Source organism: Kogia breviceps, chromosome 12 (assembly GCF_026419965.1).
Source record: "Kogia breviceps isolate mKogBre1 chromosome 12, mKogBre1 haplotype 1, whole genome shotgun sequence".
Classification (NCBI taxonomy): Eukaryota; Metazoa; Chordata; class Mammalia; order Artiodactyla; family Physeteridae; genus Kogia; species Kogia breviceps.
In genome coordinates this window covers 94219172-94237981 of record NC_081321.1, presented here as the reverse complement: position 1 = coordinate 94237981, position 18810 = coordinate 94219172, and the positions used below count along the sequence as shown (strand labels likewise).

At 50.1% G+C, this 18810-nt stretch overlaps 1 protein-coding gene, 1 long non-coding RNA gene and 4 other non-coding genes across 6 annotated transcripts; 5 read left to right on the top strand and 1 right to left on the bottom strand.

Moving 5' to 3' along the window:
* Positions 1-7916: 7916 nt before the first annotated feature.
* LOC136792304 (uncharacterized) lies at positions 7917-10773 on the bottom strand. The gene is made up of 3 exons (XR_010835944.1): positions 10670-10773; positions 8247-8468; positions 7917-7989 (listed from the first exon to the last, which is right to left on the bottom strand). It is a non-coding gene; the product is annotated as an uncharacterized lncRNA (long non-coding RNA).
* Positions 10774-10846: 73 nt separating this feature from the next.
* RPL3 (ribosomal protein L3) lies at positions 10847-18368 on the top strand. Its single transcript, XM_059082425.2, has 10 exons — positions 10847-11001; positions 12672-12864; positions 13658-13826; positions 14401-14536; positions 15575-15761; positions 16268-16428; positions 16972-17073; positions 17493-17588; positions 17928-18047; positions 18268-18368. The coding sequence occupies exons 1-10, from the start codon at positions 10999-11001 to the stop codon at positions 18310-18312; spliced, it is 1212 nt and encodes a 403-aa protein (XP_058938408.1). The 5' UTR covers positions 10847-10998; the 3' UTR covers positions 18313-18368.
* On the top strand, positions 11513-11576 carry LOC131767508 (small nucleolar RNA SNORD43). Its single transcript, XR_009338717.1, has one exon. It is a non-coding gene; the product is annotated as a small nucleolar RNA SNORD43 (small nucleolar RNA).
* Positions 14346-14400, top strand: LOC131767538 (small nucleolar RNA U82P). Its single transcript, XR_009338744.1, has one exon. It is a non-coding gene; the product is annotated as a small nucleolar RNA U82P (small nucleolar RNA).
* On the top strand, positions 15821-15914 carry LOC131767533 (small nucleolar RNA U83B). The gene has a single exon (XR_009338740.1). It is a non-coding gene; the product is annotated as a small nucleolar RNA U83B (small nucleolar RNA).
* Positions 17278-17371, top strand: LOC131767530 (small nucleolar RNA U83B). The gene has a single exon (XR_009338738.1). It is a non-coding gene; the product is annotated as a small nucleolar RNA U83B (small nucleolar RNA).
* Positions 18369-18810: the final 442 nt, after the last annotated feature.

Below are 18810 nucleotides of genomic sequence, written 5' to 3'. Positions count from 1 at the left end.
TACTGTCTGTATTTATGTGTTCTGCATTAGCGGCAAGGCCAAAGGAGGAAGTCAGGCTGTCCTTTGCAGGTCAAGCTTTTGCAAACCCAGAGCTGCCCGGATCATGCCTTGTACTGCCTGGTCTTTCAAGTTCCCAGACCAGGCCGAGCTGTAACTCACCTTTGTTCCTCCTCTCCTGCCCCCTGGAGGCCGCTTTGGTATGGAAGATGTTTGGTCTGTTTTTTGCGAGTGTGGAGTTACCTGGGCAAATGGGCAATACATTCATTGTATTTGAGTGCATGAGCCACAGCATAATGATAACGTTAAAAATTTGCCAAAGGTACCTTTCTGGAGAGCTGTTTGGCAGTGTATTTCAATTGAATAAAGAATGTGCCATTGGATACAGAAATCCCATTCTTTTCCCAAGGAAGGGATGTAGGAAGTACACACAGATCTAGTTAGCCCTAAGACTGGGTTGCACGTTCACCTAGTCATTTGTTCACTATATCTGTAACACCGCTGTGCTCCAGGTCATTGAAGACCCTTGGGATCCAACAGTGACATAGTACATGGTCTCTGACGCCCCTCCCACAGAGAGGTGGAGTCTATGTCTCCTCCCCTTGAATATGGGCAGGCTTGTGATTCGTTGATCAATAGGATGGCATTGTGCCCTTTTCCTGGCCCAGGCCTTAAGAAAATATCAGCTTTCACATTCCACCTCTTGAAACACTCAGCCCTGAGCTGTCATGTAAGAAGTCTATGTTGACACCACTGAGACATCATGTCCATGCTCAGGTCAAGAATCCCAGCTGAGGGAATTCCCTGGCAGTCCAGTGGTTACGACTCAGCACTTTCCCAGCTGAGCGCATCCTTCTAGCCACCACCACCACTGTCCTGAACCCTCCAGAATGATCGAGTACCAGCTGGATACCACAGAGCAGAAATACGAGCCGGGGAGAGGGCTGAGGTCATGGATACTTGAGCTCTGCATCCAAGTAGCTACCGAAGCTTTGGCATTTGTAGGACAACAGAGATTAAAACTTTCCAAAAGAGACAGAACCTGAGCCAGGCTCTTGCCTGAAGTCAGCAACAGGGGTGGCACTCCATCACGGGGAAAGGAAGCAAAGAATAGAACGGCAGGGGATTCTTGCCTGGGACTCTGACTTAAGAAAGTGATGGGTCCAGGAAGGGAGGCCAAAGATTTAGCTTGCCACCAAATGCTGAAGCAAGCCTCCCACTGCAACCCCAAACAAGGCATCCCCAATATGTCCATAGGAAAGAGCCCTAACACATCATTGTGAGAGCTGCAGAGATTTAAAATAATAATACCGGGCTTCCCTGGTGGCGCAGTGGTTGAGAGTCCGCCTGCCGACGCAGGAGACACGGGTTCGTGCCCTGGTCCGGGAAGATCCCACATGCCGCGGAGCAACTAAGCTCGTGAGCCATGGCCGCTGAGCCTGCGCGTCCGGAGCCTGTGCTCTGCAACGGGAGAGGCCACAACAGTGAGAGGCCCGCATACAGCAAAAAAAATAAAAATAAAAATAAAATAAAATAAAATAAAATAATAATACCAGTATAGCAAGAGAATATTGTGAATTTTATGAGAATAAAATTTGAAAATAAAGAAAACTGGACAATTGCCTATATATTGATAGAAAAATATAGTTTACCAAAACTGATTCAACAAGACATAGAAAAATCTATGTAGTCCTATAACCATTAAAGAAGCTGAAAACAGTGGCAAAAAATCTAGTTACAAATAAAATACAAGGCCCAGATAATTTTATGAGTGAATTTTAACAATCACCCAAAAAAGATGATTTCATTTTCACACGAATTCTTTTAGAGTGAAAAAGTGGGTATACTTATGTTATTCTATGAAGTTAGAATACTTTGACATCAAATTCAGAGAAAGATAGTACTAGAAAGGAAAAGCTCAGTCCAATCTCATTCACGAATGTCATTTCAAAGAGTGCTGAGAAAATACTAGCAAACCTAATCCTGCAATACATAAAATGATAATACATCATGAGCAAGTTGGTTTTATCCTAGAAATGCAAACTTGGTTCATTTTTAGGGAATCAATAAATGTAATTTTTCATATAAACAGGTTAAAAGGTAAAAACCACATGATCATCTCAATAGATGCATTAAAACTATTCAATAAAATCAATACCCGTTCAATATAAACTCTCTTACCAAACTAAAAATACAACATCCTTAACTTAAGATTATCTGCAAAAGTCCTACAGGACGAGTATACTTTTTTTTTTAATTTGTAAAAAAATTTATTTATTTTTTTGGGCTGCGTTGGGTCTTCATTTCTGCGCGCAGGCTTCCTCTAGTTGCAGCGAGTGGGGGCTACTTTTCGTTGTGGTGTGCGGGCTTCTCATTGTCGTGGCTTCTCTTGTTGCAGAGCATGGGCTCTAGGCACGTGGGCTTCATTAGTTGTGGCGCTCGGGCTCAGTAGTTGTGGCTTGCAGGCTCTAGAGCACAGGCTCAGCAGTTGTGGTACGCGGGCTTAGTTGCTCCGCGGCATGTGGGATCTTCCCGGACCAGGGATCGAACCCATGTCCCCTGCCTTAGCAGGTGGGTTCTTAACCACTGTGCCACCAGGGAAGTCCCAGGATGAGTATACTTAATAGATGAAGCATTAAAAGCATTCCTTTTAAAAATTAAAGAAAAAGCAAGAATACCAGCCATCACTATATTCAACATTGCTCTAGAGATCATAGCCAGCACAGTAAAACAAGGAAAAACTATATATAAGGTACAAAGATTAGAAAGAAATATTTATCATTTCCAGGTGATATAATTGCTGTACATAGAAAACTCTAAAGAATGTACAAATTATTAGAATTGATTAGAGTTTAGTAAGTATGCTGACTAGAAAATCAAAATACCAAAAGCAATCGTATTTTTATATTCCCACAGCCAATAGTTAGAAAATGTAAAATTTGAAAGGGAGCCATTTATAATGCATTTTTTAAAAACCTAGGGGTAATTTTAAAAGGGGGGGTGTGGGGACTTCCCTGGTGGTCCAGTGGGTAAGACTCCGTGCTCCCAATGCAGGGGGCCCAGGTTCGATCCCTGGCTGGGGAACTAGATCGTGTATGCATGCCGCAACTAAGAAGTCCACGTGCCACAACTAAAATATCCCACGTGCCACAACGAAGATCCCATGTGCTGCAACTAAGACTCAATGCAGCCAAAATAAGTAAATAAATAAATAAATATTTTTAAAATAAAAATAAAACCTAAGCCCTAACACAGTAACCCCTACATACAAACCTTCAAGTTGTGAACTTTCAAAGATGCGAACGTGCCCGTGTGCCAGCTGTTGTATGGTACCACTGTACTTTTCAAGGTACTGTACTGTAAGATTAAATTTGTTTTCTTTATGTTTTGTGTTTGTTTTTATGTATTATTTGTGTGAAAAGTATTATAAACCTATTATGGTACAATACTATATAGCCAATTGTGTTAGTTGGGTACCTAGGCTAGCTTTGTTGGACTTACGAACAAATTGGACTTACACTCTCGGGTCGGACCTCATTCGTATGTAGGGGACTTACTGTAAAGAAGACCTAAGAAAATGGAGATGTATTCCAAGATAATCAGGTATGAATACTCAATATTATAAAGATCTCAATTCTTCCCAAATTGATCTACAGTCAGTGTAATTCCAATTCAAATATCAATAAGCTTTTTAGTGGAACTTGATACGCTGATTCTAAAATTTTTATGGAAAAACAAAGGAGGGCTTCCCTGGTGGCGCAGTGGTTGAGAGTCCGCCTGCCAATGCAGGGGACACGGGTTCGTGCCCCAGTCCGGGAGGATCCCATGTGCCACAGAGCGGCTAGGCCCGTGAGCCACGGCCACTGAGCCTGCGCATCCGGAGCCTGTGCTCCACAACAGGAGAGGCCACAACAGTGAGAGGTACACGTGCCACAAAAAAAAACAAAGGACCGAGAATTGGTAAAACAGTCTGAGGAAGAAGGACAAGCGCTATTGGACAGGTAGGGCAGCTGTAAAGGTTTAGTATAAAGCTAAAGTAAGGTGGTAGACAGAAAGAACAATGGAACAGAATACAGAGCCCAGAAATAGAACAGTGAACATACGGAAGTGTGTTATACAGCAGAAGTGACACTGCAAACAGAAGGATGGGCCATTCTGTAAGTAAGTAGTCGCTGGGAAGAATGGTTATCCATATGGGGGGAAAATGAGGTCGGGTTCCTACCTCACATCATTCACAGACCCTGCTATGCAGTGTAGCTTGCATACTGGGTACCACCCACCATTGCCCCCAGCCCAGCAAAGGCTTGGGTGGACAGATCTGATGCCATCCAATCTCTTCTTGACAAAGCAAGTCATGGACATACCAGAGGCTGGCTCACACTTGGTCATTTATTTTAAGATCTGCATGAAGAGATAAGTGGTGTAGATATACAGAAGAACGATGAGAATACAGGTCGCCTTGACTTGTCGTGCAAGGGCCTGCTTGGATGAAGACCTGAAGGCTCTCTTGCTCGTCCTATTGCTCTGGAACCTGGTGCTAATGGGCACCTTACTGGCCCCCAGACTGCAGCCTCCCTCTCCCTCACTGGCATCCTTGTCCCCAGCCACTAGGCACAGGCTGATGGAGGCTGGCGTGAACCCACCTCAGGGTGGCCGGGTCACGTCCAGGGAAGTGCTGGGTAAAAGGGATGGTGGACACTGGAAGGATGGTGGTGACCACCTCCAGGTCTTTGGAGGGTGCCGCGCACAGCCTGGCCCACCCCAGGGACTGCAGGCCACTGCCCTGCAGGGCCTGAGCCACCTGTCCCACCATCACCCACAGCCTGTCCTGGCAGCGGAGCAGCAGGGACACTGCCACCTGCTGCAGCACAGCCCGCAGCAGCAACTCCAAGGCCTTGCAGTTCTCGTGGTGGAAGTCGACCAGGCTGTGGCCCACTGGGCCACAGAGAGCAGGGCTGGGGGGGCCTCCCACCGCAAGTGCCGCTGGAGCCACAGGACGCAGTGGCAAGCTCCGTGCATCAGGGTGGCGACCAGCTGAAGGCCCTAGCCCTGCACAACAGTCAGCAGCTGCCACAAGGCCTGCTGGATGGGCAGTAGTACATCCACGCACAGCTTCCAGGCCAGGACGAGCCCCCCAGTCACCTGCAGACTCCTGCCACACAGGATGCAGAGGCCCATCATGGAGACAGAAAGGCAGGAAGAAGCCGTGTTTGCCATGGTCGCCTGCAGCCCCAGCAGGGGCTCCATAGAATTTCACCAGGTCCAGCCCACACAGGAGAAGAAGCTGCCAGGCGCCTCTGGCCAGCCGGCTCCCTTTCTGAGGCACCTCCCCTTGGCAGCTGGTGGTGGAGGAGCAGGGAGGGGGGCCTTCATGACCCAGAGGCTCTGTGCCCAGCCTCCCGCTCCAGGGGCAAGGGGCTGCACTCATGCCACAAGCTCATATTAACTGAGCCTCTGGCCCAAATGCCCTGTCATCTGAGCCAGGTGGCTTTGCAACAATCAATGACAGCTCAAAAGATCAGGATGTGAGCTCTTGTCAAAGAGGGAGCTGGGCTTCCCTGGTGGCACAGTGGTTAAGAACCCGCCTGCCAATGCAGGGGACACAGGTTCGAGCCCTAGTCTGGGAAGATCCCACATGCTGCGGAGCAACGAAGCCCGTGCGCCACAACTACTGAGCCTGCACTCTAGAGCCGCAAGCCACAACTACTGAGCTCGCGTGCCACAACTACTGAAGCCCGCGCACCTAGAGCCCGTGCTCCGCAACAAGAGAAGCCACCGCAATGAGAAGCCCACACACCACGAGGAAGAGTAGCCCCCGCTCACCACAACTAGAGAAAGCCCGTGCACAGCAACAAAGACCCAACACAGCCAAAAATAAAATAAATTAAATCAAATAAATTATTTTTTTTAAAAAGAGGGAGCATTATTTCTTCAATGGGCAAGGGAGGCAGCCTTGGAAACTGTGATGTTCTAGTTCATGCCCACATCTGCCAAATGTGAGCCAGAGCCTTCTCTGGGCTAGGACCTGCAATCTCTGCCGCCACAAAGCTTCCCATCCAGTAAGAGAGATGGACATTGAAATGCCCTCATGACAAAACTGCGTCACTCAGCTTCTCTACTGCCCTCGTTCTTCCCCATTCTTTTTTTTTTTTGGCCACACCATGTGGCTTGCAAGATCCTAGTTCCTGCCACGGGATTGAACCTGGGATGAACCTGGTGCTTTCATATGCCCCGGCAGTGAAAGCGCCAACTCCTAACCACTGGACCACCAGGGAATTTCCCCCATGCTCCCCCATTCTGCTCCTCATGTACCCCTAACTTCTGCTGAGTTTAGTCCACATCTCTGGTTTTACCTGGCAGCAGAGAACATCTGCCCTTCAGGGATGTGAGCAAAACCTTGGACCCTTTTCCATTCCTTACTAGAAGTTCCATTTTGAAAAACAGTATTGATGGGGGACCATTTGTAAACAAAGTTAATCCATTTCTTTCCAGACTTCTGGATTTTACCTTTGGATTAAACCAGCAATCCAGGATCGGGTAACCCAAGCCCCTTGTTTTGGCCTTTTGTAAAGAGCTTGCACAGGTGGGCTTGGTGAGTCACCCTGATTTCACTGGTCTGCATCAAATATGCTCAACCATTGTGTGTTCACTGTGGGGTGATGTTCAGGGTGTCATTAGCTGCATCCCACTTTGGCCACTTTAGGAGAACCCTATCTCCTTAGAGAAATTTCTTTCAAGCCTTATTTTAGGCACAGTGGATTCCTTTGGCCACTGGCTTTTTATCATGTGGATATTGTGAATCATGTTACTAATCATATTTATCTTTCTTATTTAGCTGGACAGAGGCTTGAAACCTAATGGGAGGACCTCTCTAGCACAAACAGGAGTTCTATAACGTTTGTTTTGGGTGTGATCGTGAAACCCTGTGGGGCTCCTGGGCACGGAGGTCTTTTTTTTTTTTTTTTTGCGGTATGCGGGCTTCTCACTGTTGTGGCCTCTCCCGTTGTGGAGCACAGGCTCCGGACGCGCAGGCACAGCAGCCATGGCTCACGGGCCCAGCCGCTCCGCGGCATGTGGGATCTTCCCGGACCGGGGCACGGACTCGTGTCCCCTGCATCGGCAGGCGGACTCTAACCACTGCGCCACCAGGGAAGCCCCACGGAGGCCTTTTTGTCCCCCCATTTCTTGTAGGCAAGACTCCAGCCTTCCTGACCTTCCCTGAGTTCCAAAGGGCAGATTCGAACAGTTGCTAAAAAAGGGAGGAGCAGCCAAGAAACCACCTGAGGCAAGATTAAAGGGACCAGGGACTTCCCTGGTGGTCCAGCAGTTAAGACTCTGCCTTCCCAATGCAGGGGGCCCGGCTCTGATCCCTGGTCAGGGAACTAGATCCCACGTGCCGCAACTAAGAACCCCACCCTGGGTTGGGACACATAGTTTTCGAGGGCAGGAGCCCTCTGTGTTCCCCTTTGCCTGGCAAAGCAAACTGCTTCACCCAAAACTGTCTCCAAGGTTCGATTCGGCATGGGTGTACAGAGAGGCTGAGCTTTCGGCATCAATCCCTCTCTGGCTTCATCTTCACTCACGTCCTTACTTTTTTTTTCCTTTAAAAAAAAATTTTTTTTTTTTTTAAATTTTTGGCTGCGTTGGGTCTTCGTTGCTGCGCGTGGACTTCCTCTAGTTGCGGCGAGCAGGCGCTACTCTTCGATGCGGTGCCCGGGCTTCTCATCGCGGTGGCTTCTCTTGTTGCGGAGCATGGGGGTCTAGGAGCGCGGGCTTCAGTAGTTGTGGCACGTGGGCTCTAGAACGCAGGCTCAGTAGTTGTGGCACACGGGCTTCGTTGCTCCGCGGCAAGTGGGATCTTCCCAGACCAGGGCTCGAACCCTTGTCCCCTGCATTGGCAGGTGGATTCCTAACCACTGTGCCACCAGGGCAGTCCCTTATTTTTTTAATTGTTGATTTGTATACACCTTGCTGTGTAGTCTTAGACATGTTCTTGGAAGAAGGAAAGATACAGTTAACCCCATAACTGAATCCAAACCTACATATATAAATTAATCTATCCTTTCTAAAACTAACGTTATCTATCCAATATTCCAAAACAGATATCCTGACTCCTGCCATCTCTGCTTCCTCTCCCTGCCCCCACCCACAATGACTCATACAAATAGGCTCCAGATCCTGCTATCTTAAATACCTCCTGATTCTGCTCCTTCATGTCTACCCTCAGTGTCCTTTTCCAGGCCACCTACCTGACAGCTTGCACGGAGTAGTGAAAGCCCTTCTCTTATTCTCACCGTGAGTTGGTCCTATAATGTCATTCTTAGGCAGAGTAGGCTCAGTACACAATTGCTGAGTGAATGAATGAATCCCTCATTTGACGGATGGGGAAACTGAGGCCCAAGGCAATAACCCATGAGCTATGTGCGCACTGGCAGGACTGTGCAGGTCGGCTGACGTGCTCTTCTCTCTGACTGGAAAGAGGGAATTCCTTTTAGGGGGAATGGTTTGTCCAGGACCTTTGGTAACATTGTTAAATCTTTTTCAACCCTCATCACAACTGTAAACAGTCTTATTTGGTCTGCGATGGTAGCTGTCTTGTTCTCTTACATATTCCCACAGACTGGTGCAGTACCTGGCACAGAGCAGGCCTTTAAGGAGAATTTCTTATCGAGTGAATGAGTGACTCAGGACCCCAGAACTGTTTCCAGTGAAAGGGCTACTGACCCCTGAGTCTGATGTCATGAAAACCCAACCTAGACTCAGACTTGAGCTCTGTCCTTTATTAATTGCATGACTTTTGCCAAATTATTTCCTCTTGGCCTGAACTTAGTTTTCTGTGTCATATGGGCCATAATTCCTTGTCTGCAATTCTGAAATGAAAAAACTTTTTAAAAATTGAAGTATAGTTGATTTACAATGTTGTGTTAGTTTCTGGTATATAGTAAAATGATTCAGTTATATCTTTTTCATATTCTTTTTCATTATGGTTTATTACAGGATATTGAATATAGTTCCCTGTGCTATACAGTAGCACCTTGTTTATCTATTTTATGTAGAGTAGTTTGTATCTGCTGATCCCAAACGCCAAATCCATCCCTCCCCCTTTCCTCTTTGGTAACCTAAGTTTGTTTTCTATGTCTGTGAGTCTGTTTCTGTTTTGTAAATAAGTTCAACTGTATCATATATATATATATATATATATATATATATTTTTTTTTTTTTTTTTTTTTTTTGGTATGCGGGCCTCTCACTGTTGTGGCCTCTCCCGTTGCGGAGCACAGGTTCCGGACGCGCAGGCTCAGCGGCCACGGCTCACGGGCCCAGCCGCTCCGCGGCATGTGGGATCTTCCCGGACCGGGGCACGAACCCGCGTCCCCTGCATCGGCAGGCGGACTCTCAACCACTGCGCCACCAGGGAAGCCCTGTATCATATTTTAGATTCCATATATAAGTGATATCACACGGTATTGGTCTTTCTCTTTCTTACTTCACTCAGTATGATAATCTCTAGGTCAATCCCTGTTGCTGTAAATGGCTTTATGAAAAAACTTCTGAAGTCATTTGGTGGCAAAAACCAAACGAACCTGAATTTTTTAGGTAGCTAAGTTAGCCTTTAACTGTGAGGCTATTTATACTTATCCCACTCCATGTGAATATTCACGTTTCTTAGCAGAGTTAACGTGTTTCATTCAACAGTTTAGGGATGATTACATAATATACAGTATGTGCACCATATTGCACGGTATTATCTAAAACATGAAGAATGCTGAATTTGGATACATATCTGGCCCCAAAGATTTCCAATAAGGGGCTGAGGACTATCAGCACTGCCACTGGGGGATGGCGTGAGGGTTACATGAGAAAATGTTTTTTAACAACGGTGTGAGCAATGGTCAGGCCCAGAATCAAAGAACCGGACGGGGTAGGATGGATGTGGAAGGTGGTGGTGAGCTATGAAAAAGTGTGTGTATTCGCCTGCAGGGAAGAGGCTGGAGTAGCTAGTTAGGGCAGATTATTGGCTGGCAGGCTCCGAAGTTAAGGCTTAATCCACAAGAAACAACGAGGGTTGGGGTTGGGCGTGGGGAGGGGCATGGGAAGTAACAAGAAGGGATGTGATTCTTAGAAAGATTTGGAGGGCCGAGCCTGGCGGCAGGGAGAGCCGCTAAGAGCCTCCTAGGGCCTAGGTGACCCCGAGCCCAAGCAGACATCAGCGAGGGCCGTTCATGCAGAGTCTGGGAAGCAGGGAGGGCCAGGGTCCGTGAGGCCGGGCAGCTGGACCCATGACCCTAGACGGTGAGGTGGTTCGGTCGCCTAAGACCTTCAGAACCAAGCACGGGCCCCCACAGCCAGATTCTCGGAGGAGTAGCCGAGATGGGGCTTGAGGGAGGGGGGCCCGAAATCAGGAAGCATTAAAAGCAAGCTGGTACCGGGAAGCGGCTCTGGGTTGGGAACCAGGAAACCAGGGTTCCTGTCTGTCCTCTCCAACTTCGAGCTGGTGGAAGCGGTGCGACCCGTCCCACTTCTATGTGCCTGCAAAATGGCAACAACGCTGTGTGGGACGGAAGCGGGATACCACGTGGGAAAGCGCCTTGTAACTGAAGCCCCAACAGCGTTACTCAATTCCAGAAGTTTCATATGAAACCTGCATTTCATATGAAAAGAACCGACGTACCCATTTTGCTTCATCGTAACAGCCGTTTCATCAAATTTGGCTGCTGCCCAACGCCTCAGGACTACTCCCTGCCGGCGAGTCCGAGGCTTTTCACTAAGTTTGAACTCAACCGCTCGCCGTAGAGCCTTTAAGTCCCGCCTACGGAACTGACGTTTCAGTCGGAACGTAAGCAAGGCGAGGACGAGCGTGCGTGGAAACGGCACCCAGTACCAGACCCGACGTCTGCCGCGGGCGCGCGCTCGCACGCCGGAAGGGGCGGATCCAGACTGGGATTTATATATCGCGAGCCGAGAGTCGAACGATCTCTACCGGCAGCATCCGACGGCAGGATGGTAAGTGTTCATAATGGCGGACTTTTATGTCTGCTGCGGCGGCATGAGTGAATCCGCGGCACATCCCCGCCATCTCTCCTCACCCTGCGCCGGGGTTCTGCTCTAGGAGCATGCGGCACTCAGCAGAATCCGCAGTCAGGTCTATTTTCTGAAAATGTCCGAGGCCTGAGGTTGGCTTTGGGCCTGCCGGTCGGCTGGCGAGAGGCCTTGCCACGGAGCTGGGTTGGGGGGCCCGGGCCCGACAATCTTCAAGGCATGGATTTATTCCTAGATCTCAGCCTCAGCATGCGAGATCCGAGTCATGAGCATTCGCGATCCGAGTCATGAGCACTTTCTCCAGGAGGACCTTGGGTGGGAGCGTTTGGCACTGTTGTGAAAGTGGGAGGTGCAGAAATCCAGGCCGCAGGCCGCAGGCGACAGGGGAGGATTTGGGTATGGGTTGTTGTATCCTCATTCTGAAACGTCTGGGACGGTTGGTACAATTCCTTGGGCCTCTAGAGTTGTCAGAAACCAGAGATGATGAACTTATTGACGGGCGGACAGAGACTGTGTGCTGATTGTCATGTTCTGATTTGGTTCTGTCGAGTTCTAGTGGCCTCCACTTGCCAGTTTAGCTTCCGTTGGGAGCCTGAGGAACCTTTACTACTACCATTATCTGCCACCCAGCCGTTTGAGCAGAAGTTCCTATTGTGGACAGAATGTATTTTTTAAAATCTTTATTGGAGTACAATTGCTTTACAATGTTGTGTTAGTTTCTGCTGCACAACAACGTGAATCAGCTGTATGTATACATGTATCCCCATATTCCCTCCCTCTTGCGGCTCCCTCCTGCCCTCCCTATTCCCATCCTAGGTGATCACAAAGCATCGAGCTGATCTCCCTGTGCTATGCAGCAGTTTCCCTCCAGCCGTCCATTTTACATTTGGTAGTGTGTATATGTCAATGCTACTCTCACTTCGTCCCAGCTTCTGCCCACCCCCGTGTCAAGTCCGTTCTCTATGTCTGCGTCTTTATTCCTGCCCTGCCACTAGGTTGATCAGTACTGTCTTTTTAGATTCCATCTATGTGTGTTGGCATACGGTATTTTTCTTTTTCTGACTTCATTCTGTATGACAGACTCTAGGTCCATCCACCTCATTACAAATAACTCAGTTTCGTTCCTTTTTATGGCTGAGTAACATTGCATTGTATATACGTGCATGGTCAGAATCTTAACTGACTCACACATAAGGCTGCTTGTTAAGCGATTTTTAATGCCATTACCTGGTGTGCCTTTGTTTTCTTTAGAGGAAAAGGTGGATGGTTCATGTTCTTGAAATTATAATACATGCATGGTCAGAATCTTAACTGACTCGCACATAAGGCTGCTCGTTTAACCGATTTTTAATGCCATTACCTGGTGTGCCTTTGTCCTCTTTAGAGGAAAAGGTGGATGGTTCATGTTCTTTAAATTATATGGTGAGGGTTTGAGATAAATGTTCAACTCATTTGGCTGAATAATGCCTTTTAGATGTGTGATCCCGAAAAAAGTAAATCCAGCACGTAAGCCTGTCGCCCGGGTTGCTGGTGTGGATCCATCATTGCTGGGAATCTTAGAACCTAGGCCTCTGGGGATGAAGAGGCGTGAGCTACTTAGAAGGTGCAAATGTTGATCGATCATTTTCTCCTAGTCTCACAGGAAGTTCTCCGCTCCCAGGCACGGGTCGCTGGGCTTTCTGCCTCGGAAACGCAGCAGCCGGCACCGCGGGAAGGTGAAGAGCTTCCCCAAGGATGACTCTTCCAAGCCCGTGCACCTCACGGCCTTCCTCGGCTACAAGGCTGGCATGACTCACATTGTGAGGGAGGTCGATAGGCCAGGCTCCAGTAAGTACATGCATCTTCCCAGCTGATGGGAGGGTAGGAGTTGGTGGGAACTGACTAGACGGGGCCAAGCTCTCAGAGGAGAGCAGGCTTTGGAGAGATCAACAGAACCTCGATATCACAATGGAAATATATTTTAGGATCGATTAATGCTTCCCGGGTTCAGGTGGCTGGCACTGCTTGATTTTGACAGGGGGATGTAACGGGCTCAGGGAGCGTGATGAGGAAATTGTCAAGAGCTGCAGCACAGAAGTATGCTAACATGTGAGGTGGCAACCATTGAGGGTCAAATAGAAACTCCACTCACATTTTAGTGGCAGCACTGAACTGTGAGCCTCACCTGAATACCACCCGTGTTCCTGGGTTGTGAAGTTTGAAGTAGAAAAGGCACTAAGTAGAACACACGGTGCTCGGAATTGAAACACAGTAAATAGGTCGTTAAAATTGTCTATGCTGAGGAATTACTACCTCACTATACTTAGTACTCTTGCATTTTCTAGGTAATAAGGAGTTTGTCTCTGGAGATGGTTATGATAAACCAGCACCGAAACCAGGCTGTTACTTGACCGTGTAGGGTGCAGATAGTTTCGCGCTGAAAAGGCCAATGCACACAGACTGAGCATTCAGCAGTGAGGGAGTTTGGGCTGCGATGCACACTTCCTCACACACCTTCCTGTCATCTGAAGCAACTTGCTTTGCTGGCCTGGAAGGGAACGCGACATTTTTCCCAAAGACAGCCCTCCTGCCGGGTACTTGAGGCAGGCCGCTCAGGTCTAACTGCCTGCTTCGTCTGCAGAGGTGAACAAGAAGGAAGTTGTGGAGGCTGTGACCATCGTGGAGACGCCGCCCATGGTCATTGTGGGCATTGTGGGCTACGTGGAAACGCCTCGAGGCCTCCGGACCTTTAAGACCATCTTTGCTGAGCATATCAGTGATGAATGCAAAAGGCGCTTCTATAAGAACTGGTAAGGGAGCCGATGCCGCCCTCGCCCTGGGTTAGGCTGGCCAGGAGGGGCAGTGTGCCGCCCAGGGCCTCGGCTGCATAGCCGGGCTGGGAGGAGCTGCTCTGGTGTCGGGTTTAGTTGCAGAACAGAGCAGAACAAGTCTTTGCTGCGCTGGGAGCAGCACCTTGAGACATTTCCTTCGGTGTTCACCTTAGTGGGTGCCACCTTGAGTCAGTTCAGTATTTCCTGAGTTGCTGGCAAGTGTTGAGTCTACTTAGAAGCCGAGGGATAGCAGTAATGCCCCCAGACCTCACCGCCTCCGGTGTGTGGTCTGGTTAATGGATAACCGGGAGCAGGAACTTATGTATCTGAACGGATGTGACTTGCCTCATTAATCTTGTGGATCTCTGCTCAGCTCCGCTCGGCTCTGCCCGATGAGCTCCATCCGGGCTCCGCTTGCCGGTGGAAAAGGCTCCTTAGAAGCCGGCAATGAGCCCCGTCCCCACACGGTGCCCGTGTGCCTTCCGCTCACCCCTTGGAGGGGTGATGAAGGCTGGCACCTGGCCCCCTCCCCAACTCTGCTCTGCTTCTGAAGGCATAAATCTAAGAAGAAGGCCTTCACCAAATACTGCAAGAAGTGGCAGGATGTAGACGGCAAGAAGCAGCTGGAGAGGGACTTCAGCAGCATGAAGAAGTACTGCCAGGTCATCCGTGTCATTGCCCACACCCAGGTGAGTGCCCACTGCTTATTGTCTATGGAGGTGATGACCTACATGGTCGCCTGTGGCTTTGGTGGCTCAGTTACCTTTTGAGTCGATCCTCAGCTCACACTGGTTTTGTGGCAAGCCTCAGGATTTTAGGGATGGTAAGACTTTGAGGTTCTTAAACTTATTTCCTGGTAGAGGAAGGGGTTGTTAAAAGCAACATAGTCCAGCCAGTGCCCTGCCTGGAGGCCTGGGTTCCTGGGGCCAAATTAAGGACAGTTGTCTGCTTGAGAAGGCAGCCAGGCCTCCTCACATAGGGTTGCTTTTTTTGTTGCCAGCAGAGGGCACTGTGTCCCCGATGGTTCTTAATTAGGCAAAACCATATCCCATTTTAGGAGAACCGGTTGAAGGAACCGGTGGGTCATAACTAATGTTGTCTAGCACCTAACTGAAAATAGTGTTGAGATGCTGGCTATTGGCACTTCAAACCTGACGTGAGAGCTAATTGTCTGGGTAGGAATGGGTGCCGCCTTTGCTGTCAGTCTGGGCGATTATCCTGGGTGTATATCCACGATTCCTAAGTGATCGGTAGTCCTGTGTGGTTAGTGGTGACCAGATTACCACGGATGTGTGCTGTGTGTCCATTACTGAAGACGGGTCAGAGGAGAACACTGGACGGCTTTAAAATCTTGGTTTAGATTCATTCCTTAATCACAGCTGCTGCTCTCAGAGTGTTATCCTGCTCCCCAAATAAGTGGCTCCCTGATGGTTAATAGAGCAAGGTAGATGGCCAGGGTAAACCAGGGCGGGTACCCCAAAGGAACTGGCCAAAAGGACAGTGACCAGGAACATTGGGCTGCTTGGTCCTGGGATCTGGTTAAATCAGCCTGTCTTAACGTGGGCCTGGTGTGTCTGTCAAGGATCAGCGCATTCTGACCTGATTCAGGCACCAGAATTGGAAGGGGAATGGTACCCAGTGGGGAGTCATAACACTGGACAGCAAAACTGTGGCCTGTTGTGCCCAGCCTGCGTTCCTCTCACCTTGAAGCATCTGTTCCCTTCTAGATGCGCCTGCTTCCTCTACGCCAGAAGAAGGCCCACCTCATGGAGATCCAGGTGAACGGAGGCACTGTGGCCGAGAAACTGGACTGGGCCCGCGAGCGGCTGGAGCAGCAGGTCCCTGTGAACCAGGTGTTTGGGCAGGATGAGATGATTGATGTCATTGGGGTGACCAAGGGCAAAGGCTACAAAGGTGAGCTTCGCAGTGGCCCACATTGCTGTGGCTACTCTGGGAGAGGGGTGGCAGGCCCAGCTGTCCGGTGATGAGGCCCTGGAATGAGCGCTGGGTGCGGCGCCCGAGTCAGACTGCGGAAGTATTCCTCGCTGCCTTCCTTCTGAGGACAGTGCTGTGGTCAGGTGGCTGGGGTAGCATGTGCGACCGGGGTGACATACATACGCTTTGAGCACGCTGCGAAACGCGCTGGCAGGCTTCCTGAACGCTCTCAAACGAGCACGATCACATTCTAGTAGCCGATTCTCCAAGGCCTGTTCTCGTTTGCTGATTGTAACTCAAGGGTTCTGTCTCGGCTGGTATTGATGCTTGGATGGAGATATAAGAAGGGAGAGGACACGGTAATCCTGTGTTGCATTGCGTGTTCTGTGGACAAAGGACCACAAACTCAAGTTGGGCATTCATTGCAGGAAAGGGCCAATGGCATGGGTGCCAGGCACCCCAGTAATAGCACGTGTCTATTCCAGGGGTCACCAGCCGTTGGCACACCAAGAAGCTGCCCCGTAAGACCCACCGAGGGCTGCGCAAGGTTGCCTGTATTGGGGCGTGGCATCCTGCACGGGTGGCCTTCTCTGTGGCTCGGGCCGGGCAGAAAGGCTACCATCACCGCACTGAGATCAACAAGAAGGTGAGGTGCCCAAGGGGGTCCTGTGGAGACTTTAACCCTAGGAGGGGCAGGGTGGTCCCAATATTGGGAGCTGGGGCTTCCCTTCCCTGTCACCATCAGTCCGTTTGTGGTGGAGCATCCCGTGGACTTAGTCGCTCATGTCTGGTGGCACAGTTCTGACTCTTGGGTGTCATGATAGTAAAGTGCCATCCTTGAAGGTGGTTCTGGTGCAGCTGACCCTTGGTGGGGCTGAGGATATGAGCTTTGTCTACCCTCTCCTGTTGCATGGTGTTTGGAGAGGCCTCATCCATTGTCTCACTGGATGGCATTGTTTTCGGTTCAGGCCCAGCCACCTTTTCTTTGCTCCGAGCCTGGGGCGCCCTCTCACTAGGGCCGAGGTCATAGCTGCTTTCTCAGAGCCCTTTGTAGGCTAGCCCATCCCCAAGATATGGATCATTTGTCCCTAATGGCTGTCCTTGCCTGCAGCCAGCTCCAGAGGCCTCTGAGCTGCCTCCCCGCCCAGTTTTCTTGTTCTCAAGTATTTATGCTCATTTCCTCCTTCAGATCTACAAAATTGGCCAGGGCTACCTCATCAAGGATGGCAAGCTGATCAAGAACAATGCCTCTACTGATTACGATCTGTCTGACAAGAGCATCAACCCTCTGGTGAGTAATGTGGGAGCTGCTGTCCATGCAAAGCCTCAGATATCTGGTCTGGGCGGGGGGATTTCCGGTTCCAGGCCTCCCCTATGGGGCTGGGACCATTTTTACAGCCAGTTAACTGGACCCCTGCACAGCATCCAGCTGTCTGTCCACCCTTTGTCGTTGGTTGGGGGAGACTGGCTGGTGAGGAGTGGGGTGGCAGGCCCAGCTGTCCGGTGATGAGGCCCTGGAATGAGCGCTGGGTGCGGCGCCCGAGTCAGACTGCGGAAGTATTCCTCGCTGCCTTCCTTCTGAGGACAGCTCTGGTCAGGTGGTGGGACCACCAGGACCTGCGGGGCGGGGGGTGTCGTGTGCGTGGTCAGACCTGTCTCCAGCGCCCTGCTTGATCTGTGCTGACCTCTGATGGCCTTGCTCCTTCCCAGGGTGGCTTTGTCCACTACGGTGAAGTGACCAATGACTTTGTCATGCTCAAAGGCTGCGTGGTGGGAACCAAGAAGCGAGTGCTCACCCTTCGCAAGGTGAGGCTGGAGGAGGGGAGGCTGAGCTCTGTTAGGGGAGTTGGGAGCGAAAGCGGGGAGGGATTGCTACTCCTGACTTTGAAGTCCCGGGAGGAGGGGATTCCGTGTCTGGCCTGGCCCAGCTGTTCGCTTCTGTTCTTAAGCGTAGTCTCATCCGCCTGGTGGCAGGAGGAAGCCCCTTGGTAGTGGCTGGATGGTGGTGTTTGGGGTGGGTGGGTGTCCTGATTCCAGGATTGAGTCAGATGGAGTTGACCTCTGCCCTCTTAAGATGAGGGACATGTGAACAAAGATGGTACAGAGAAAGGCTTGACTCTGTACCCTTGCCCTCTTGGTCCACAGTCCTTGCTGGTGCAGACCAAACGGCGGGCCCTGGAGAAGATCGACCTCAAGTTTATTGACACCACCTCCAAATTTGGCCATGGCCGCTTCCAGACTGTGGAGGAGAAGAAAGCGTTCATGGTGAGCACCTACCTCGCTGCTCTCAGGCTGGGGTGGGGGTGGCTTTCAGCTGCTGTCACCTGTCAGCCTGCCCATCTGGTGCTGATGCAGAGGGGGCCACCTTGTGCCTGTGTGCGCCCCGGGCTGTGGAGACCAGCCTGGAATCTGAAGGCACTGCCGTTGGCAGTTATTCTTAACTGCCTTCTATCTCTAACCTTGCCTGCTGCATTTCTCTCCACAGGGACCACTTAAGAAGGACCGAATTGCAAAGGAAGAAGGGGCCTAATGGCAGCACAGATTATGCAGCTGGTAGAATCTCAATAAAGTTATTTTCCAGTGACATCCATCTGCTTGTGCTTCATTGTGTCTGTACAGCTTGGAAGGATGCAGTGAGGATCTGGTGTCCACGGGCATGGCAGGGCAGACCCTGGCTCTGTGCTGAGTGTGCTGAGTTCGTTACCTAATTTAGTCACTAATCCATGCAGGAGGGCTTCCAGTTAGGGCTCGTTGAGGTTCTTCTGTAGCCAGTGGCAGAGTTCTGGCTGTGGGAGAGGGTGTCATGTAGAAGCCCTGAATGGCAACTGGGACTCTGGAAAACACTGGAATGTTTGCTTTGAGGAAAGCCCTGGTGATTAACAAGGACCTCATTAAAACAGGTGAGAATGTGGACCAGCAGAGGTTGAGTGCCTTGACCAGGCTCACCTGGCTGGTGAGGTCATTGAACCCCAATTTCCATTCTGGTCTAGGTCTGCTTTGCTGACTTGGCTCAGCCCGCCCCCCCCAC

Coding starts and splice junctions, on each gene's coding strand:
- RPL3 (XM_059082425.2), top strand. Junction 13,827..14,400: donor AGGCGCTTCTATAAGAACTG/GTAAGGGAGCCG, acceptor CTGCTTCTGAAG/GCATAAATCTAAGAAGAAGG. Junction 18,048..18,267: donor AGGAGAAGAAAGCGTTCATG/GTGAGCACCTAC, acceptor TTCTCTCCACAG/GGACCACTTAAGAAGGACCG.